Source organism: Oncorhynchus mykiss, chromosome 8 (genome assembly GCF_013265735.2).
Source record: "Oncorhynchus mykiss isolate Arlee chromosome 8, USDA_OmykA_1.1, whole genome shotgun sequence".
Classification (NCBI taxonomy): domain Eukaryota; kingdom Metazoa; phylum Chordata; class Actinopteri; order Salmoniformes; family Salmonidae; genus Oncorhynchus; species Oncorhynchus mykiss.
In genome coordinates this window covers 5,366,522-5,389,151 of record NC_048572.1, presented here as the reverse complement: position 1 = coordinate 5,389,151, position 22,630 = coordinate 5,366,522, and the positions used below count along the sequence as shown (strand labels likewise).

Here is a 22,630-nt window from a genome sequence, read left to right as displayed (position 1 = left end):
CCAGTCTCTAACCTGAACCCTGTCTCCTCCTCCCCAGGGCCAGTCTCTAACCTGAACCCTGTCTCCCCCTCCCCAGGGCCAGTCTCTAACCTGAACCCTGTCCCCCTCTCTAGGGCCAGTCTGTAACCTGAACCCTGTCCCCCTCTCTAGGGCCAGTCTCTAACCTGAACCCTGTCTCCCTCTCTAGGGCCAGTCTGTAACCTGAACCCTGTCCCCCTCTCTAGGGCCAGTCTGTAACCTGAACCCTGTCCCCCTCTCTAGGGCCAGTCTCTAACCTGAACCCTGTCTCCCTCTCTAGGGCCAGTCTGTAACCTGAACCCTGTCCCCCTCTCTAGGTCCAGTCTCTAACCTGAACCCTGTCCCCCTCTCTAGGGCCAGTCTCTAACCTGAACCCTGTCCCCCTCTCTAGGGCCAGTCTCTAACCTGAACCCTGTCCCCCTCTCTAGGGCCAGTTTCTAACCTGAACCCTGTCTCCCCCTCTCTAGGGCCAGTCTCTAACCTGAACCCTGTCCCCCTCTCTAGGGCCAGTCTGTAACCTGAACCCTGTCCCCCTCTCTAGGGCCAGTCTCTAACCTGAACCCTGTCTCCCCCTCTCTAGGGCCAGTATCTAACCTGAACCCTGTCTCCCTCTCTAGGGCCAGTCTGTAACCTGAACCCTGTCCCCCTCTCTAGGGCCAGTCTCTAACCTGAACCCTCTCCCCCTCCCCAGGGCCAGTCTCCAACCTGAACCCTGTCTCCTCCTCCCCAGGGTCAGTCTCTAACCTGATCCCTGTCTCCCCCTCCCCAGGGCCAGTCTGTAACCTGAACCCTGTCCCCCTCTCTAGGGCCAGTCTCTAACCTGAACCCTGTCCCCCTCTCTAGGGCCAGTTTCTAACCTGAACCCTGTCTCCCCCTCTCTAGGGCCAGTCTCTAACCTGAACCCTGTCTCCCTCTCTAGGGCCAGTCTGTAACCTGAACCCTGTCCCCCTCTCTAGGGCCAGTCTCTAACCTGAACCCTGTCTCCCCCTCTCTAGGGCCAGTCTCTAACCTGAACCCTGTCTCCCTCTCTAGGGCCAGTCTCTAACATGAACCCTGTCCCCCTCTCTAGGGCCAGTCTCTAACCTGAACCCTGTCCCCCTCTCTAGGGCCAGTCTCTAACCTGAACCCTGTCTCCCCCTCTCTAGGGCCAGTATCTAACCTGAACCCTGTCTCCCTCTCTAGGGCCAGTCTGTAACCTGAACCCTGTCCCCCTCTCTAGGGCCAGTCTCTAACCTGAACCCTGTCTCCCCCTTCCCAGGGCCAGTCTCTAACCTGAACCCTGTCCCCCTCTCTAGGGCCGGTCTCTAACCTGAACCCTGTCTCCCCCTCCCCAGGGCCAGTCTCCAACCTGAACCCTGTCTCCTCCTCCCCAGGGCCAGTCTCTAACCTGATCCCTGTCTCCCCCTCCCCAGGGCCAGTCTGTAACCTGAACCCTGTCTCCCCCTCCCCAGGGCCAGTCTGTAACCTGAACCCTGTCTCCCCCTCCCCAGGGCCAGTCTGTAACCTGAACCTTGTCCCCCTCTCTAGGGCCAGTCTCTAACCTGAACCCTGTCCCCCTCTCTAGTGCTGGTCTCTAACCTGAACCCTGTCTCCCCCTCCCCAGGGCCAGTCTGTAACCTGAACCCTGTCTCCCTCTCCAGGGCCAGTCTCTAACCTGAACCCTGTCCCCCTCTCTAGGGCCAGTCTGTAACCTGAACCCTGTCCCCAGGGCCAGTCTCTAACCTGAACCCTGTCTCCCCCTCCCCAGGGCCAGTCTGTAACCTGAACCCTGTCTCCCCCTCCCCAGGGCCAGTCTGTAACCTGAACCCTGTCCCCCTCCCCAGGGCCAGTCTCTAACCTGAACCCTGTCCCCCTCTCTAGGGCCAGTCTGTAACCTGAACCCTGTCCCCCTCCCCAGGGCCAGTCTCTAACCTGAACCCTGTCTCCCCCTCCCCAGGGCCAGTCTGTAACCTGAACCCTGTCTCCCCCTCCCCAGGGCCAGTCTCTAACCTGAACCCTGTCTCCCCCTCACCAGGGCCAGTCTCTAACCTGAACCCTGTCTCCCCCTCCCCAGGGCCAGTCTCGTCGTGTTCAGGTGGAGGTCCGGTCCGTACAGGACTCGGGCACCATGCCTCTCATTGCCACAAAAATCCTCTCTGTTTCCATCGGCAACGTGGAGGTTCGGCAGGCCCGCCCTTCGAATGAGGACATGGACAGCTATCAGGTAACACTGATTGGAATCAGTTTATGGTAATCTGACACATTGCGAGAACCTCAATTGTATTTCCTTAACTCCTCGTGTCCTCACTCCTCTCCTCCTTCTCCTTCTCAAAGCCCATTGGATTGAAATGTCAGAGGTTCCTCCCCTCTCATCTTCTCATCCAATGGGCTTTGATAGGAAGGAGAGGAGACAGAAAGGAATAAAGGCAATGCAGTTGAGATTCTCCCCGTGAGTTGAGTGAAGGAGGAGATTCTCCCCGTGAGTTGAGTGAAGGAGGAGATTCTCCCCGTGAGTTGAGTGAAGGAGGAGATTCTCCCTGTGAGTTGAGTGAAGGAGGAGATTCTCCCCGTGAGTTGAGTGAAGGAGGAGATTCTCCCCGTGAGTTGAGTGAAGGAGGAGATTCTCCCCGTGAGTTGAGTGAAGGAGGAGGAGATTCAATTTCCCCGTGATTTGAGTGGAGGACGGAGGAGATTCAATTTCCCCGTGATTTGAGTGGAGGACGGAGGAGATTCAATTTCCCCGTGATTTGAGTGGAGGACGGAGGAGATTCAATTTCCCCGTGATTTGAGTGGAGGACGGAGGAGATTCAATTTCCCCGTGATTTGAGTGGAGGACGGAGGAGATTCAATTTCCCCGTGATTTGAGTGGAGGACGGAGGAGATTCTCCCCGTGAGTTGAGTTGAGGAGATAGGAGATTCTCCCCGTGAGTGGAGTGGAGGACGGAGGAGATTCTCCCCGTGAGTTCAGTTGAGGAAAGTAGTCTCGTTTTTTTTTCAGTTGGGCACACCGTACCGAAACATAAATGTTTTTCTTATTGGACAAGTTCAGATAGTACCAGGGCTGAGGTGTGAGTCTGTGTAGGAGAAGACAATCTATATAGGAGGGATAGAGCTGAGGTGTGTGTGTGTGTGTGTGTGTGTGTCTGCAGGAAGTTGATCTGGAGAGGTTGAGGGACCAGTGGCTGACCACCCTCACTACGAGACAAGAGTACCTGGACCAGCACCTGCAGAAGATGGTCCAAAAGCCCGGTCAGCCCTGACTAACACCCTACATTACACACAGAGCATATTGATGACCTCCTCACGACACACACTACATTACACACAGAGCATATTGATGACCTCCTCACGACACACACTACATTACACACAGAGCGTATTGATGACCTCCTCACGACACACACTACATTACACACAGAGCGTATTGATGACCTCCTCACGACACACACTACATTACACACAGAGCGTATTGATGACCTGTACTCCTGACTGCTGTCTCAAGTCCAGTCAGATTCAAAGCCTCTGTCTGGAGCTTTCTGTTGAGCAGTTTGACAAGACTATAATCAGTGAATATGGTGTTTGTGTGTGTGTGTGTGTGTGTGTGTGTGTGTAGATAAGTCAGAGGATGACGTGGAGAGGGAGGCTCAGCTGTTAGAATGTCGTCTGACCCTGACAGAGGAACGTAACGCCGTCCTGTTACCTTCGGCTGGTAGCGGGATCCCTGGAGCCCCCGCAGAGAGGTAGAGGGTGTGTGTGTGGGGGGGGGGGGGGGGGGGAGCTGTGAGCTCCCAGTGTTCTGATTGGTTAATTTCCCCCTGTTCCAGAGTTCCTGTTCCTGGGATGGAGACTCACATTCCTGTCCTCTTCCTGGACCTTAGTGGTGCGTTCTCCTCTTCCCTTCTCTCTTTTCCTCTCTCCTTCTCTATTTTCCTCTCTCCTTCTCTCTTTTCCTCTCTCATTCTCTCTTTTCCTCTCTCCTACACTCTTTCCCTTCTTCACTCTCCCTTCTTCGTGTTAGAAAAACTAATTGGCAGCATTTCAGGCAGTTAAGAAATAGGTGTGCCTCCTCAATTAAGAAATAGGTGTGCCTCCTCAATTAAGAAATAGGTGTGCCTCCTCAATTAAGAAATAGGTGTGCCTCCTCAATTAAGAAAAAGGTGTGCCTCCTCAATTAAGAAATAAGTGTGCCTCCTCAATTAAGAAATAGGTGTGCCTCCTCAATTAAGAAATAGGTGTGCCTCCTCAATTAAGAAATAGGTATGCCTCCTCAATTAAGAAAGCTAAATCAAGCTACTCTACTCTCTAATTTCTATCTGACTGCTGCAGGTTCATCTACATTTTCTAAACTGTTTAATGAACTGAAGCATGGAAATTCTTCTCCTTCCCTGCCTAAGAAAGTTGTCAGACTCTGGCATCATTACTGAAAGAAATGAGAAGTGATGCTTTTAAAAAGCAATTTATTTTGGCAGGCTTTTTATTTGAAAGAAACTGGTTTAATTGACCCTGGTCAGCCAGCCAGTCAACTGCCTGCCCCTCCCTGAGACTCCAGTTGGCTCATTGGAAGATCAGTCAACTTCCTGCCCCTCATTCAGACTCCAGTTGGCTCATTGGAAGATCAGTCAACTGCCTGCCCCTCCCTGAGACTCCAGTTGGCTCATTGGAAGATCAGTCAACTTCCTGCCCCTCATTCAGACTCCAGTTGGCTCATTGGAAGATCAGTCAACTGCCTGCCCCTCCCTGAGACTCCAGTTGGCTCATTGGAAGATCAGTCAACTTCCTGCCCCTCATTCAGACTCCAGTTGGCTCATTGGAAGATCAGTCAACTGCCTGCCCCTCCCTGAGACTCCAGTTGGCTCATTGGAAGATCAGTCAACTGCCTGCCCCCCATTCAGACTCCAGTTGGCTCATTGGAAGATCAGTCAACTGCCTGCCCCTCCCTGAGACTCCAGTTGGCTCATTGGAAGATCAGTCAACTTCTACTGAATGTTTATTTTAACTTCAACAACGTTCTACTAGTGATGTGCTAGATGCCTTGCTTAAAAAAAAAATCTCCTGGGGCTGATTTGCTCGTTCTTTTCATGCTGCAGCTTCCTGTTCCCCTTGATTGCAGAGTCATTGACACACATTTTTAGATGCCAGAGTTTGGAAGGCGGCCCGTGTGCTCCCTCTCCACAAAGGTGGTGACCCCCCCCCCCATGCCGATTTTTTTAAATTGTATTATTTAGGTCGATCTTGAAATTGTCTTGCCTAGAAAAACATGTTCAAATAATTTAATCAACTGTTAGCTTAGATCTTAATGAAGACACCTTGGTCTCAGCATTGACTCCCTGTCTAAATGAAGACACCTTGGTCTCAGCATTGACTCCCTGTCTAAATGAAGACACCTTGGTCTCAGCATTGACTAAATAAAGGTTAAATCAGATGTATTTTGACGTTGACTCTGAACCCTCCTCTCTCTCTGTCTCTCTCTCTCTCTCTCTCTCTCTCTCTCTGTCTCTCTCTCTGTCTCTCTCTCTGTCTCTCTCTCTGTCTCTCTCTCTGTCTCTCTCTCTCTCTCTCTGTCTCTCTCTAGCTGATGATTTCCAGGACAACCTGTCTGCTCCGCTGGCTGGAGGTCTGGACACCATGCTGAACCATGAGGATGAGGATGAGTTCTTCGACCTGCACATCGTCAAACATTCCGATGGAGAGGTGAGCTAACGGTCTTAAAGACACAAACTGGAGCTGAAACCGACTGAAGCTCTAACACCAGTAGTGATCTCCTGGTCCAAATCAACACCTGGTCTTTTCTTCAGACACTTGTCATAGATCTGAAAGGATCCGATGTGTAGGAACCGGTGCTACCGGCCCGGTGGAATCTCTGCCGTGCTGCTTACTCCTATCAGACCCCTTTTAAGGTCTATCAGAAGTAACTAGGGGACTAGATGTTGACCCAGGCATATATCATCCCCCTCCCCAGGTTGGTGCGGAGGCGGCGTGGGACTCTACGGTACATGACTGTCCCCAGTTGAGTCGCACCGCGTCTGCTGACCTCCGAGTGTACCTGACAGTCAGGGTCGTAGTTCAGCTCTCACACCCTGCTAACATGCAGCTGGTTCTCAGAAAACGCATCTGTGTCAACCTAGCCGGAAGACAGGTAGGAGTCACACACACACTGGACGACAGGTAGGAGTCACACACACACACCGGACGACAGGTAGGAGTCACACACACACACACACTGGACAACAGGTCGGATATATGCTCAGTAACTTGCTCCTGTATAATGAAGTTGTACATGTATTTAAGCAGCAGCTGTTCAATGTTCCTTCATTTCTGGGCATAATAATTCATGAATAATTAGTATCCAGTCTATACCAATGCTGATTTGTATGATGTAACTTAATTTGGTATAGTTTTATATCGTGGGTATAGTTGATGTTGATATCGTGGGTATAGTGGATGTTGATATCGTGGGTATAGTTGATGTGTTGATATCGTGGGTATAGGTGGGTGTTTTATATCGTGGGTATAGTTGATGTTGATATCGTGGGTGTAGTGGATGCTGATATCATGGGTATAGTTGATGCTGATATCATGGGTATAGTTGATGCTGATATCGTGGTTATGTACCAGGGTTGGGGTCAGAGTCTGATGAAGAAGATGTCTCATCGCAGCACCATTCCTGGCTGTGGAGTCACCTTGGAGATCGTCTCCAACATACCTGGGGTGAGAGAAACGTGTGTGTTTTGGTGCCAACACCTGTGAAGTCATTTAATTTCAGTTACCTTTGTATATAAATTCCCTTGAGGTTAATACCTGTTTTTGGAGGGAGAACTGGTCAAATTAAGCAGGAGTAAAAAGACCTGGAGAATACAGTAAAAAGACCTGGAGAATACAGTAAACAGAACACAGTAAAAATACCTTGAATACAGTAAAAAGACCTGGAGAATACAGTAAACAGAACACAGTAAAAAGACCTGGAGAATACAGTAAAAAGAACTGGAGAATACAGTAAAAAGTACATCATGTTTTGGTGCCAACATGGCACCCAGAAACGTTTCAATCTCAATGGTGCCCAAACCCAGTTAGCCGAGGTCTGTTTTCATGATTTATGGCACATGTTGATGAGGTCACTGTGATATTGTCACTTTAGATGGGTGTCCAGAACTAACAGTTGTCATTATAATCTTTGGCTCTGACACATTATCGATGACACATTATTGACAATGCATTATCTAACGGTGCATTATCTATTAAACATTATTTATGATACATTATCTTATACAGGTAACTGTCAAAATAAAGGAAACACCATCATAAAGTGTCTTAAAGGGCGTTGGTCCACCACGAACCAGAACAGCTTCATTACACCGTGGCGTAGATTCTACAAGTGTCTGGAAGTCTATTGGAAGGAAGCAACACCATTCTTTCATCCTTTGGGGTTCTGTTGATGGTGGTGGAAAACTCTGTCTCGGGCGCCTCTTCAAAATCTCCCATAAGATCTGGTGACTGAGACAGCCATGGGTTATGGGTTACATCGTTTTCATGCTCATCAAACCATTCAGTGACTTCTCCTGCCCTGTGAATGGGGGCATTGGGGCATAGTCATGATATCTAAAATAATGGCCTGCCAGGCATTATTATATATGACCCTAAGCATGATGGGATGTTAATTGCTTAATTAACTCAGGAACCACACCTTTTTTTGTGGAAGCACCTGCTTTCAATATACCGTACATTTGTATCCCTCATTTTCTCAGGTGTCTGCATTATTTTGGCAGTTACCTGTATATTATTGATGTTTCTCCCCCCATCCAGGATGTCCAGGGTCCAGAGGACAGAGAGATGCTGGCCAGACTAGCAGCCAGTGTTGATGTTCAGGATGTCCAGTCAGGGGACAGTGAGGCTGCCATAGAGAAGTACCTCCGCAGTGTCCTGGCTGTGGAGAATATACTCACCCTGGACCGACTACGACAGGTAGACGGACAGACAGACCTCTCCACAATAATTACATACAGTCGTGGCCAAAAGTTTTGAGAATGACACAAATATTAATTTCCACAAAGTTTGCTGCTTCAGTGTCTTTAGATATTTTTTGTCAGATGTTACTATGGAATACTGAAGTATAATTACAAGCATTTCATAAGTGTCAAAGGCTTTTATTGACAATAACATGATGTTGATGCAAAGAGTCAATATTTGCAGTGTTGACCCTTCTTTTTCAAGACCTCTGCAATCCGCCCTGGCATGCTGCCAATTAACTTCTGGGTCCAAGAATGGACTGATGGCAGCCCATTCTAGCATAATCCATGCTTGGAGTTTGTCAGAATTTGTGGGTTTTTTGTTTGTCCACCCACCTCTTGAGGATTGACCACAAGTTCTCAATGGGATTAAGGTCTGGGGTGTTTCCTGGCCATGTTTCCTGGCCAAAATATCAATGTTTTGTTCCCCGAGCCACTTAGTTATCACGTTTGCCTTATGGCAAGGTGCTCCATCATGCTGGAAAAGGCATTGTTCGTCACCAAACTTTTCCTGGATGGTTGGGAGAAGTTGCTCTCGGAGGATGTGTTGGTACCATTCTTTATTCATGGCTGTGTTCTTAGGCAAAATTGTGAGTGAGCCCACTCCCTTGGCTGAGAAGCAACCACACACATGAATGGTCTCAGGATGCTTTACTGTTGGCATGACACAGGACTGATGGTAGCACTCACCTTGTCTTCTCCGAACAAGCTTTTTTCCCGATGCCTCAAACAGTTTGAAAGGGGATTCATCAGAGAAAATGTCTTTACCCCAGTCCTCAGCAGTCCAATACCTGTACCTTTTGCAGAATATCAGTCTGTCCCTGATGTTTTTCCTGGAGAGAAGTGGCTTCTTGCTGCCCTTCTTGACACCAGGCCATCCTCCAAAAGTCTTCGCCTCAGTGTGCGTGCAGATGCACTCACACCTGCCTGCTGCCATTCCTGAGCAAGCTCTGTACTAGTGGTGCCCCGTACCCGCTGCTGAATCAACTTTAGGAGACGGTCCTTGCGCTTGCTGGACTTTCTTGGGCGCCCTGAAGCCTTCTTCCCAACAATTGAACCGCTCTCCTTGAAGTTCTTGATGATCCGATAAATGGTTGATTTAGGTGCAATCTTACTGGCAGCAATATCCTTGCTTGTGAAGCCATTTTTGTGCAAAGCACAGATGATGGAACGTGTTTCCTTGCAGGTAACCATGGTTGACAGAGGAAGAAGAATTATTCAGAAGCACCACCCTCCTTTTGAAGCTTCCAGTCTGTTTTTCAAACTCAATCAGTATGACCGAGTGATCTCTAGCCTTGTCCTCGTCAACACTCACACCTGTGTTTACGAGAGAATCACTGACATGATGTCAGCTGGTCCTTTTGTGGCAGAGCTGAAATGCAGTGGAAATGTTTTTTGGGGGATTCAGTTCATTTGCATGGCAAAGAGGGACTTTGCAATTAATTGCAATTCATCTGATCACTCTTCATAACATTCTGGAGTGCAAATTGCCATCATACAAACTGAGGCAGCAAACTTTGTGAAAATGTATATTTGTGTCATTCTCAAAACTTTAGGCCACGACTTTACACTCACCTCTTACATAACATAAACCCTGTGTGTCTGCGTGTGTGTAGGAAGTAGCAGTGAAGGAGCGGCTGTCTGTCAAGACCAAGTCTCCCAGACGTGCTCTCAGCTCTCCTAATGTGAACCGGGTAAGAAATGAGCTCACACGGTCTATCTACCTATACATTAAGGCTTTAGCATGCTTCAGTTCGGCTGGCGCCTCGCCTAACTCAGCTAGCCCAACTCGCCGTTTTGTAAAAGGAGAAAATAACGACAATAGGACTGTTTGTCCGTCTTGAGACGCCGTAGCCAGTATACACTTCCTCCAAAATAGTCAGAGTGAATTTACACTGAACAAAAATATGAACGCAACATGTAAAGTTTTGTAAAGACTCCTGGACATCTAGTCAAATGGCTACCCAGACTATTTGCAGTGTCTACACTGCTGCTACTCTCTGTTATTATCTATGCATAGTCACTTTAATAACTCTACCTACATCTACATAATTACCTCAATGATCTCAAATAACCGGTACCTCCTGTATATAGCCTCCACATTGACTCTGTACCGGTACCCCCTGTATATAGCCTCCACATTGACTCTGTACCGGTACCCCCTGTATATAGCCTCCACATTGACTCTGTACCGGTACCCCCTGTATATAGCCTCCATATTGACTCTGTACCGGTACCCCCTGTATATAGCCTCCACATTGACTCTGTACCGGTACCCCCTGTAAAAAGCCTCCACATTGACTCTGTACCGGTACCCCCTGTATATAGCCTCCACATTGACTCTGTACCGGTACCCCCTGTATATAGCCTCCACATTGACTCTGTACCGGTACCCCCTGTATATAGCCTCCACATTGACTCTGTACCGGTACCCTCTGTATATTGCCTCCACATTGACTCTGTACCAGTACCCCCTGTATATAGCCTCCACATTGACTCTGTACCGTAATACCCTGTATATAGCCTCCACATTGACTCTGTACCAGTACCCCCTGTATATAGCCTCCACATTGACTCTGTACCGGTACCCTCTGTATATCGCCTCCACATTGACTCTGTACCAGTACCCCCTGTATATAGCCTCCACATTGACTCTGTACCGTAATACCCTGTATATAGCCTCCACATTGACTCTGTACCGTAATACCCTGTATATAGCCTCCACATTGACTCTGTACCGTAATACCCTGTATATAGCCTCCACATTGACTCTGTACCGTAATACCCTGTATATAGCCTCTACTGTTATTTCACTGCTGCTCTTTAATTACATATTTTTTAAACTGCATTGTTGGTTAGGGGCTCATCAGTAAGCATTTCACTGTAAGGTCTATATACCCGTTGTATTCGGCTCATGTGACTAACATTTGATTTGATTTCATGAACTGAAATAAGAGCCGAGAAATGTTTCGCACAAAAAGCTTATTTCTCTTCTCTGCACAAATTTAGTTTACATCCTTGTTAGTGAGCATTTCTCCTTTGCCAAGATAATCCATCCACCTGGCAGGTTTGGCATATCAAGAAGCTGATTAAACAGCATGATCATTACACAGGTGCACCTTGTGCTGGGGGACAATAGAAGTACAGTTTTGTCACACAACACAATGCCACAGATGAGGGTGCAGTTGGCATGCTGACTGCAGGAATGTCCACCAGAGCATTGAATGTTAATTTCTCTACCATAAGCCGCCTCCGACGTCGGTTGAGAGAATTTGCTGTACATCCAACCGGCCTCAACCACAGACCACGTGAAGGGCGTCGTGTGGGCGAGCGGTTTGACGATGTCAACCATGTGAACAGAGTGCCCCATGGTGAAGGTGGGGTTATGGTATGGGCAGGCATAAGCTACGGACAATGAACAACAATGGCATTTTATCGATGGCAATTTGAATGCACAGAGATGTTAATATTTTTATTTTTTATTTCACCTTTATTTAACCAGGTAGGCTAGTTGAGAACACCTTTATTTAACCAGGTAGGCTAGTTGAGAACACCTTTATTTAACCAGGTAGGCAAGTTGAGAACAAGTTCTCATTTACAATTGCGACCTGGCCAAGATAAAGCAAAGCAGTTCGACACACACAACAACAAACATACAGTCAATAATACAGTAGAAACAAGTCTATATATACGATGTGAGCAAATGAGGTGAGATAAGGGAGGTAAAGGCAAAAAAAGGCCATGGTGGCGAAATTATTGCAATTTAGCAAATAAACACTGGAGTGATAGATGTGCAGATACTGTGATGAGATCCTGAGGCCCATTTATTTTATTTTTTAAAAGTATCTGACCAACAGATGCATATCTGTATTCCCAGTCATGTGAAATCCATAGATCAGGGCCTGATGAATTTATGTAAATTCAATTGACTGATTTCCTCATATGAACTGTAACTTTTTAATATTTTTGACAAAATCATTTTTCCGTTTTTTGCCGACGAGACCATAGTCGTGCAATTTCACATCTAACTTAAATGTTTGGTGCAGTATTTTTCAAAGGATTTTTTTTTCATTGAAAACGAGTCGTCTCTCATTGGATGACGACAAATACGTTTTTTTTTTTTTTGAAGAATCCCTACTGTTGACCAATCACCGACGATGGGGCTTAGACTTCGGCTCCGAAAAAAACCCTCACGAAATCCTAAACGAATAGAAACGTCACAAAATGTCCGTCATGCTATATGCACCAACTCTACCAAACTGTTTCATCTGGAAAGCATGAGGACGCCTCTACCGTCAGCCAGCTATTCCCATCATCTCAGTAACGTAATAACGTACTACTTAGTAACTGCTAGTTAACCTGTAAAGACGACAGTGTAACTAACCTAAGACTTGCGCTAGCTCTCTAAACTAAGGATTTAGCTCAACAGGCTAACGCAGTCTTGTTTGAACCCTGCACTGTCCTGTCCTAACCATCCTGGTCTCTTCCCTCTTCTAGCTGTCAGGATCCTGGAGCAGACAGGACCTGTCCACCAACCACAGGCGACATGGCAACAAGGTGAGACGTCCCTAAACTAGGTTAATCTAGAAAAACAGACCCCCCCCCCCCAACTTCTATGTTGCCATGGTGTTTGACACCCAAACTGTATCTAACAACACCTTAACTATCAAACACCATGGGGCAACATACTCTAACAACACCTCAACGAACAACAAAACAGTAACCATATCTCTACCAACCAGGGTCGGGGTCAATTTAATTCCAATACCAGTCAGGAAGTACACTCAAATTCCAATTGTCTTCATAGATTTTAAATTTTCTTTCTGAATTGAAATGGAATTGACCCCAATCCTGCTGCCAACTATAATCACAAAAATGGTTCTACTGTTCCGTCCCTGGTATCCTCAGGGCTGGTCCGAGAGTCACCAGGACCTGTCAGTTGTTCCTCCCCCGTCCCACTCCAGACGTACCCTCCATGGATCCACTCTACCTCTGGCCCAGAACATCCTCCCTGACACTGGTGAGAACAACACAGTCCTCTGATATAACCTCGGGGCTAATGGTCGCTATCCTTTTCCTCACTGTTGAGCCTTCACTGCTCTGGTGCTGCTATTATATTACCTGTTCTGCCTGTCCTCTCTGGTTTCTTCTGTTGGGTTTCTCCTCTCCAGTTTATAGGTTCCTCTCTTCCTCCTCTTCCTCATGTTTCCTCTTCCTCCCTGTACGACCTCAAGACCTCTCACTGCGCGCTCGTGCTACCTATTATTTCTCCCCAGTCAAGGCTCTGGTCCCTCCTGTCCCCAAACTGCTCAAGTCCCTGTTCTCCGCCAGGGAGGAGAAGAGAGACCTGACTCCTGTCCCCCAGCAGGTAAACTAAACTAAGTAATGTAATTTATTTGGATAGTTTGACCATCTGTAGATCCTCAATAGGGAACTAAGGTTAGGGTTAGAATAGAGGTTAAGGGTCTAGTGAATAGTTAGTTGAAATTTTGTTGAACCCTTTTAACAGTAACAACTGCTTTCTGGTCAGTTCTTAGACATTCACATTATCTCACACATTTAGCTCACCGCATATAGAAGCAGCCATAGTCTGTTTTTAGAGACAGTATCTGTCCAAGGGCCTTTTTGTATGGGAGTATTGTCCAGCAGTGTGAAGATGTGGTGGAGTGGACAGGAGAGGGGAGAGTGGTTGAGTCCCAGGTGTTATGGGCTGAGCCAGAGGACGACCGGTTCAGTTCTGTTTGGACCTGCTGACAATGGTTTCCGTGGCGACTCCTTCTCCTTCTTCTAGCATCTTCCAATCAAAACATGTGAAAACAATCACTTGTCAGTTCTCACTGTGATTCCAGAATTCATCTAGAACTCGGAGTCTGCTGATCTGCCACCAATGTCTCTAGTGCCCCTCCCCCTTACCCCTTCTCTGAGAAGAGAGAGGTTTGGAATGTTTAGCTATAAATTTATTTTTTTTAAATAATGCCTTATTTTAATTCCCAGGGTCTTGAGCAGGTCAGAAAGGACATTTAGAATGGATGATGATTTAATAGAAAAGGGACAGGAATTTGTGTGCTGTCCCTAGATCAGAGACTGGAATCGGTATACTGTCCCTAGATCAGAGGCTAGAATCGGTATACTGTCCCTAGATCAGAGGCTAGAATCGCTATACTGTCCCTAGATCAGAGGCTGGAATCGGTATACTGTCCCTAGATCAGAGGCTAGAATCGCTATACTGTCCCTAGATCAGAGGCTGGAATCGGTATACTGTCCCTAGATCAGAGGCTAGAATCGCTATACTGTCCCTAGATCAGAGGCTGGAATCGGTATACTGTCCCTAGATCAGAGGCTAGAATCGCTATACTGTCCCTAGATCAGAGGCTAGAATCGCTATACTGTCCCTAGATCAGAGGCTAGAATCGGTAACCTGTCCCTAGATCAGAGGCTGGAATCGGTATACTGTCTCTAGATCAGAGGCTCGAATCGGAATACTGTCCTTAGATCAGAGGCTGGAATGACATCAATGATTAATTTAACTGTCAATATACTCTGCGAAACATCTCAGATCAAATTTTAACACGAAACTCTCATTTTTAGCCTGTTCCTCGGAGCCTGCCTTTCATCAGAGTGCAGTCACCAAGTGTTGAAGAGGACTTGGATACCACACTTGGTCGTCACTTGGTAAAAGTCACTTGATCTTATGTCCCTAGTTCATTGACTATTTCTTAAATGTTTAGCCCAAATTTCCTTAGGCACTCCGATTTGAGGGATTTTTATGTCTTGCCCAACACTTGTCCAATAATCCAAGAAGGGAACGTCCCAAACAGAGTTGTTGACAATCATATATTTTACATTTTGTTGTTGGGTTTCGTTACAGAAAAATATGAAGACAATAATGCAGGTAAAAAATAAACTTGATTTATTTCACAGCAAAAACAAGTTAGGATTTTTTTGTTTTTAAACAAGGGACAATGCGTTCCAGCCAGCGACCTGGCAGCCAGGTCAAAGACTGGCCCATCCAGCCAGCGACCTGGCAGCCAGGTCAATGACTGGCCCATCCAGCCAGCGACCTGGCAGCCAGGTCAATGACTGGCCCATCCAGCCAGCGACCTGGCAGCCTGGTCAAAGACTGGCCCATCCAGCCAGCGACCTGGCAGCCTGGTCAAAGACTGGCCCATCCAGCCAGCGACCTGGCAGCCTGGTCAAAGACTGGCCCATCCAGCCAGCGACCTGGCAGCCTGGTCAAAGACTGGCCCATCCAGCCAGCGACCTGGCAGCCAGGTCAAAGACTGGCCCATCCAGCCAGCGACCTGGCAGCCTGGTCAAAGACTGGCCCATCCAGCCAGCCTGGTCAAAGACTGGCCCATCCAGCCACACTGACAGCCAGGTTAAAGACTGGCCCATCCAGCCACACTGGCAGCCAGGTCAAAGACTGGCCCATCCAGCCACACTGACAGCCTGGTCAAAGACTGGCCCATCCAGCCAGCGACCTGGCAGCCTGGTCAAAGACTGGCCCATCCAGCCAGCGACCTGGCAGCCTGGTCAAAGACTGGCCCATCCAGCCAGCGACCTGGCAGCCTGGTCAAAGACTGGCCCATCCAGCCAGCGACCTGGCAGCCTGGTCAAAGACTGGCCCATCCAGCCAGCGACCTGGCAGCCTGGTCAAAGACTGGCCCATCCAGCCAGCGACCTGGCAGCCTGGTCAAAGACTGGCCCATCCAGCCAGCGACCTGGCAGCCAGATCAAAGACTGGCCCATCCAGCCAGCGACCTGGCAGCCAGGTCAAAGACTGGCCCATCCTGCCAGCGACCTGGCAGCCAGGTCAAAGACTGGCCCATCCAGCCAGCGACCTGGCAGCCAGATCAAAGACTGGCCCATCCAGCCAGCGACCTGGCAGCCTGGTCAAAGACTGGCCCATCCAGCCAGCGACCTGGCAGCCTGGTCAAAGACTGGCCCATCCAGCCAGCGACCTGGCAGCCTGGTCAAAGACTGGCCCATCCAGCCAGCGACCTGGCAGCCTGGTCAAAGACTGGCCCATCCAGCCAGCGACCTGGCAGCCTGGTCAAAGACTGGCCCATCCAGCCAGCGACCTGGCAGCCTGGTCAAAGACGGGCCCATCCAGCCACACTGACAGCCAGGTCGAAGACTGGCCCATCCAGCCACACTGACAGCCAGGTCGAAGACTGGCCCATCCAGCCACACTGACAGCCAGGTCAAAGACTGGCCCATCCAGCCACACTGGCAGCCAGGTCAAAGACTGGCCCATCCAGCCACACTGACAGCCTGGTCAAAGACTGGCCCATCCAGCCAGCGACCTGGCAGCCTGGTCAAAGACTGGCCCATCCAGCCAGCGACCTGGCAGCCTGGTCAAAGACTGGCCCATCCAGCCAGCGACCTGGCAGCCTGGTCAAAGACTGGCCCATCCAGCCAGCGACCTGGCAGCCTGGTCAAAGACTGGCCCATCCAGCCAGCGACCTGGCAGCCTGGTCAAAGACTGGCCCATCCAGCCAGCGACCTGGCAGCCTGGTCAAAGACTGGCCCATCCAGCCAGCGACCTGGCAGCCTGGTCAAAGACTGGCCCATCCAGCCAGCGACCTGGCAGCCTGGTCAAAGACTGGCCCATCCAGCCAGCGACCTGGCAGCCTGGTCAAAGACTGGCCCATCCAGCCAGCGACCTGGCAGCCTGGTCAAAGACTGGCCCATCCAGCCAGCGACCTGGCAGCCTGGTCAAAGACTGGCCCATCCAGCCAGCGACCTGGCAGCCTGGTCAAAGACTGGCCCATCCAGCCAGCGACCTGGCAGCCAGGTCAAAGACTGGCCCATCCAGCCAGCGACCTGGCAGCCAGGTCAAAGACTGGCCCATCCAGCCAGCGACCTGGCAGCCAGGTCAAAGACTGGCCCATCCAGCCAGCGACCTGGCAGCCAGGTCAAAGACTGGCCCATCCTGCCAGCGACCTGGCAGCCAGGTCAAAGACTGGCCCATCCAGCCAGCGACCTGGCAGCCAGATCAAAGACTGGCCCATCCAGCCAGCGACCTGGCAGCCAGGTCAAAGACTGGCCCATCCAGCCAGCGACCTGGCAGCCAGGTCAAAGACTGGCCCATCCAGCCAGCGACCTGGCAGCCTGGTCAAAGACTGGCCCATCCAGCCAGCGACCTGGCAGCCTGGTCAAAGACTGGCCCATCCAGCCAGCGACCTGGCAGCCTGGTCAAAGACTGGCCCAGCCAGCGACCTGGCAGCCTGGTCAAAGACTGGCCCATCCAGCCAGCGACCTGGCAGCCTGGTCAAAGACGGGCCCATCCAGCCACACTGACAGCCAGGTCAAAGACTGGCCCATCCAGCCACACTGACAGCCAGGTCAAAGACTGGCCCATCCAGCCACACTGACAGCCAGGTCAAAGACTGGCCCATCCAGCCAGCGACCTGGCAGCCTGGTCAAAGACTGGCCCATCCAGCCAGCGACCTGGCAGCCTGGTCAAAGACGGGCCCATCCAGCCACACTGACAGCCAGGTCAAAGACTGGCCCATCCAGCCAGCCACACTGGCAGCCAGGTCAAAGACTGGCCCATCCAGCCAGCGACCTGGCAGCCTGGTCAAAGACTGGCCCATCCAGCCAGCTACCTGGCAGCCAGGTCAAAGACTGGCCCATCCAGCCAGCGACCTGGCAGCCAGGTCAATGACTGGCCCATCCAGCCAGCGACCTGGCAGCCTGGTCAAAGACTGGCCCATCCAGCCAGCGACCTGGCAGCCTGGTCAAAGACTGGCCCATCCAGCCAGCGACCTGGCAGCCTGGTCAAAGACTGGCCCATCCAGCCAGCGACCTGGCAGCCTGGTCAAAGACTGGCCCATCCAGCCAGCGACCTGGCAGCCTGGTCAAAGACTGGCCCATCCAGCCAGCGACCTGGCAGCCTGGTCAAAGACTGGCCCATCCAGCCAGCGACCTGGCAGCCAGGTCAAAGACTGGCCCATCCAGCCAGCGACCTGGCAGCCTGGTCAAAGACTGGCCCATCCAGCCAGCCTGGTCAAAGACTGGCCCATCCAGCCACACTGACAGCCAGGTCGAAGACTGGCCCATCCAGCCACACTGACAGCCAGGTCAAAGACTGGCCCATCCAGCCACACTGACAGCCAGGTCAAAGACTGGCCCATCCAGCCACACTGGCAGCCAGGTCAAAGACTAGCCCATCCAGCCACACTGACAGCCTGGTCAAAGACTGGCCCATCCAGCCAGCGACCTGGCAGCCTGGTCAAAGACTGGCCCATCCAGCCAGCGACCTGGCAGCCTGGTCAAAGACTGGCCCATCCAGCCAGCGACCTGGCAGCCTGGTCAAAGACTGGCCCATCCAGCCAGCGACCTGGCAGCCTGGTCAAAGACTGGCCCATCCAGCCAGCGACCTGGCAGCCTGGTCAAAGACTGGCCCATCCAGCCAGCGACCTGGCAGCCAGGTCAAAGACTGGCCCATCCAGCCAGCGACCTGGCAGCCAGGTCAAAGACTGGCCCATCCTGCCAGCGACCTGGCAGCCAGGTCAAAGACTGGCCCATCCAGCCAGCGACCTGGCAGCCAGATCAAAGACTGGCCCATCCAGCCAGCGACCTGGCAGCCTGGTCAAAGACTGGCCCATCCAGCCAGCGACCTGGCAGCCTGGTCAAAGACTGGCCCATCCAGCCAGCGACCTGGCAGCCTGGTCAAAGACTGGCCCATCCAGCCAGCGACCTGGCAGCCTGGTCAAAGACTGGCCCATCCAGCCAGCGACCTGGCAGCCTGGTCAAAGACTGGCCCATCCAGCCAGCGACCTGGCAGCCTGGTCAAAGACTGGCCCATCCAGCCAGCGACCTGGCAGCCTGGTCAAAGACTGGCCCATCCAGCCAGCGACCTGGCAGCCTGGTCAAAGACTGGCCCATCCAGCCAGCGACCTGGCAGCCTGGTCAAAGACTGGCCCATCCAGCCAGCGACCTGGCAGCCTGGTCAAAGACTGGCCCATCCAGCCAGCGACCTGGCAGCCTGGTCAAAGACTGGCCCATCCAGCCAGCGACCTGGCAGCCTGGTCAAAGACTGGCCCATCCAGCCAGCGACCTGGCAGCCTGGTCAAAGACTGGCCCATCCAGCCAGCGACCTGGCAGCCTGGTCAAAGACTGGCCCATCCAGCCAGCGACCTGGCAGCCTGGTCAAAGACTGGCCCATCCAGCCAGCGACCTGGCAGCCTGGTCAAAGACTGGCCCATCCAGCCAGCGACCTGGCAGCCTGGTCAAAGACTGGCCCATCCAGCCAGCGACCTGGCAGCCTGGTCAAAGACTGGCCCATCCAGCCAGCGACCTGGCAGCCTGGTCAAAGACTGGCCCATCCAGCCAGCGACCTGGCAGCCTGGTCAAAGACTGGCCCATCCAGCCAGCGACCTGGCAGCCTGGTCAAAGACTGGCCCATCCAGCCAGCGACCTGGCAGCCTGGTCAAAGACTGGCCCATCCAGCCAGCGACCTGGCAGCCTGGTCAAAGACTGGCCCATCCAGCCAGCGACCTGGCAGCCTGGTCAAAGACTGGCCCATCCAGCCAGCGACCTGGCAGCCTGGTCAAAGACTGGCCCATCCAGCCAGCGACCTGGCAGCCTGGTCAAAGACTGGCCCATCCAGCCACACTGGCAGCCAGGTCAAAGACTGGCCCATCCAGCCAGCCACACTGGCAGCCAGGTCAAAGACTGGCCCATCCAGCCAGCCACACTGGCAGCCAGGTCAAAGACTGGCCCATCCAGCCACACTGGCAGCCAGGTCAAAGACTGGCCCATCCAGCCACACTGACAGCCTGGTCAAAGACTGGCCCATCCAGCCACACTGACAGCCTGGTCAAAGACTGGCCCATCCAGCCACACTGACAGCCAGGTCAAAGACTGGCCCATCCAGCCACACTGACAGCCAGGTCAAAGACTGGCCCATCCAGCCACACTGACAGCCTGGTCAAAGACTGGCCCATCCAGCCACACTGACAGCCTGGTCAAAGACTGGCCCATCCAGCCACACTGACAGCCTGGTCAAAGACTGGCCCATCCAGCCACACTGACAGCCAGGTCAAAGACTGGCCCATCCAGCCACACTGACAGCCAGGTCAAAGACTGGCCCATCCAGCCAGCGACCTGGCAGCCAGGTCAAAGACTGGCCCATCCAGCCACACTGACAGCCAGGTCAAAGACTGGCCCATCCAGCCACACTGACAATGTAACGAGTTGTTAGGACACACAAAGCAATATTCATAATAGATAAATGTGGTTTTAATAACAAATCAATTACATTGGTCCTACACCTGTTAATTCCACAGGTTCCCATTGGGGAAATCATCCCCCCAGAGAGCCAATCAGAGGCCCCCAAAACCATGCCCCTCCCACCACCCATCATCCCTGAGATGGAAGAGCCCGCCCCCAGCCCGGTCAGCGAGGCATCTACCAGCGTCTCCACGGCAACCCTGTCAGAGCCCTACCTGATTGGTGGGGACATCACTCCGTCAGCCAATCTCAGGCCAGATGGCTTTGAGGCGATGCACAGGTCATTCGAGGCAGACATCGGTCGATACCTTCATCATGACTGTAACATGGCCGACCAGGAGGAAGAGGAGGAGACTCCTCAGATACCCCAGGCCACTGCTACTGACCTGGAGGCTTCGGAGACCGAGAGGACTGATACTAGTACACTCCAGACAGACAGGACTGACACTAGCACATCCCAGACAGACAGGACTGATACTAGTACATCTCAGGCAGACAGGACTGATACTAGTACATCCCAGACAGACAGGACTGATACTAGCACATCCCAGACAGACAGGACTGATACTAGTACATCCCAGACAGACAGGACTGATACTAGTACATCCCAGACAGACAGGACTGATACTAGTACATCCCAGACAGACAGGACTGATACTAGTACATCCCAGACAGACAGGACTGATACTAGTACATCCCAGACAGACAGGACTGATACTAGTACATCCCAGACAGACAGGACTGATACTAGCACATCCCAGGCAGACAGGACTGATAAACTCAAAGCAGAATCTCATCTCCCATTAGAACCACACGGCACCTCAGGAGAACCTGAACACAGGACTCCATCAGAGTCACTGACACAGTCCATGCCAGACAAGTCTACACAAGTCCACTACAGACTACTACCGACTGTAGTGTCAGAACAATCAGTCCAGTCAGAGTCACTGACACAGTCCACACCAGATAAATCTACACATGAAGTGTCTATAGTGTCACATCAGCCTGAACCACCAGTCCACATAGAAGAACCAATGGAGTCCGAGATACCTCAGGAACAACCAGAGACGGAGGTAATGTTGTCATCATCACGGGGCAAGACAGAACAACATGTCGGCAAGTCTGTAACGGATCTTCCAGAATCGGAACTGTCTGCATTTGATCGACCAGAACCACCGGTAGAATCGGCACCAGGTCTTAAAGAGTCTCCACCACTGGACCAGTCTCAACCAGCACCAGCCCTGCCACAAGAATCAGATCAAGCAGCCACAGAACAGACAGGACTGGGTGAATCAGCTGGTTCAGAACCAGTACTAGGCCAAACAGATCAACCAGTAGAAGCATGTCCAGACCAGTCCCAGCCTCCATCAGAGCTACCAGAAGAACTAGACCAGCGGGCACCGGCAGCCCAGTCTGAACCTGCACCTTCCCCTGTAGAGCCTCCAGTTGATGAGCCTGCACCTAGCCAACAAGTCAAAGCACCAGCCCCAATCCCAGCACCAGCCCCAATCCCAGCTCCAGCCCAATCTGTAGCTCCGGTCACTGCCCATCCAGCTCCGACCTCAACACCAACCCCAGCCCCAGCCCCTACACCTGCCCATCCAGCTCCGACCTCAACGCCAACCCCTGCCAAAGCCCCTCTTCTAACCCTAAACCCTGTCCCAGCACTAGTCGTCAAAACTCCCACTTCCAGTAGCACATCAGCCAACGCATTCAAGATCCAGAAAGTAAAGACATCTGACCTGAAGTCCTTCCAACCTATCCTAGATGAGGATGAAGGCCAGGCAGGGGCAGAAGGAGTTGAGGCCAGTAGTCTGGGTGTTGACCTCTCTGTTCCTCTGGAGAGACTGGAGATCCTCTCCGACTCAGACGAAGGAGTCACCGACGTAACCACAGCCGTGCCTGACTGGCTGAAGGAGGGGGAGTTTGTGACTGTAGGAAGTCATAAAAGTGGGATGGTGAGCTACGTGGGACCTACAGACTTTGCAGAGGGAACCTGGGTTGGAGTGGAGCTAGATTTACCTGCAGGTAGGTAATATAGCAGAGATTTATATTATCTCATCTAGATTAGACGGCTACCTCCGTGTTTTGATATGAGTTCTCAGAAATGCCCCGGTGAACATTAAGTCAGAAATAGCCTCACTAATTTGCAAGATTCTGCTGTTTAATTTGGAATGACAGGTTATTGTCTATATTATGTTAGTGTGACAGTATTTTATGGTGGCTGTGCCCCAGTTCTCTCACTATTAATCTCTCTCTCTCTCTCACACTATCAATCTCTCTCTCTCTCTCACTATCAATCTCTCTCTCTCTCTCTCTCTCTCTCTCTCACTATCAATCTCTCTCTCACTATCAATCTCTCTCTCACTATCAATCTCTCTCTCTCTCTC

General features: G+C 51.3%; 1 protein-coding gene across 2 annotated transcripts in view; it reads left to right on the top strand.

The window, feature by feature from the left end:
• Positions 1-22,630, top strand: part of LOC110529167 (kinesin-like protein KIF13B) — an 86,122-nt gene that overhangs the window by 61,189 nt on the left and 2,303 nt on the right. Inside the window, exons 27-41 of one of the 2 annotated variants that reach the window (XM_036984611.1) lie at positions 2,072-2,221; positions 3,147-3,246; positions 3,611-3,737; positions 3,822-3,877; positions 5,570-5,688; positions 5,957-6,133; positions 6,613-6,705; positions 7,798-7,956; positions 9,617-9,694; positions 12,498-12,557; positions 12,909-13,020; positions 13,277-13,368; positions 14,589-14,672; positions 14,869-14,892; positions 20,297-22,268. In XM_036984611.1, the coding sequence (XP_036840506.1) occupies positions 2,072-2,221; positions 3,147-3,246; positions 3,611-3,737; positions 3,822-3,877; positions 5,570-5,688; positions 5,957-6,133; positions 6,613-6,705; positions 7,798-7,956; positions 9,617-9,694; positions 12,498-12,557; positions 12,909-13,020; positions 13,277-13,368; positions 14,589-14,672; positions 14,869-14,892; positions 20,297-22,268 (3,403 nt within the window). The remainder of the gene's footprint in view (positions 1-2,071; positions 2,222-3,146; positions 3,247-3,610; positions 3,738-3,821; positions 3,878-5,569; positions 5,689-5,956; positions 6,134-6,612; positions 6,706-7,797; positions 7,957-9,616; positions 9,695-12,497; positions 12,558-12,908; positions 13,021-13,276; positions 13,369-14,588; positions 14,673-14,868; positions 14,893-20,296; positions 22,269-22,630) is intronic. The other variant, XM_036984612.1, reaches the window with a different exon arrangement.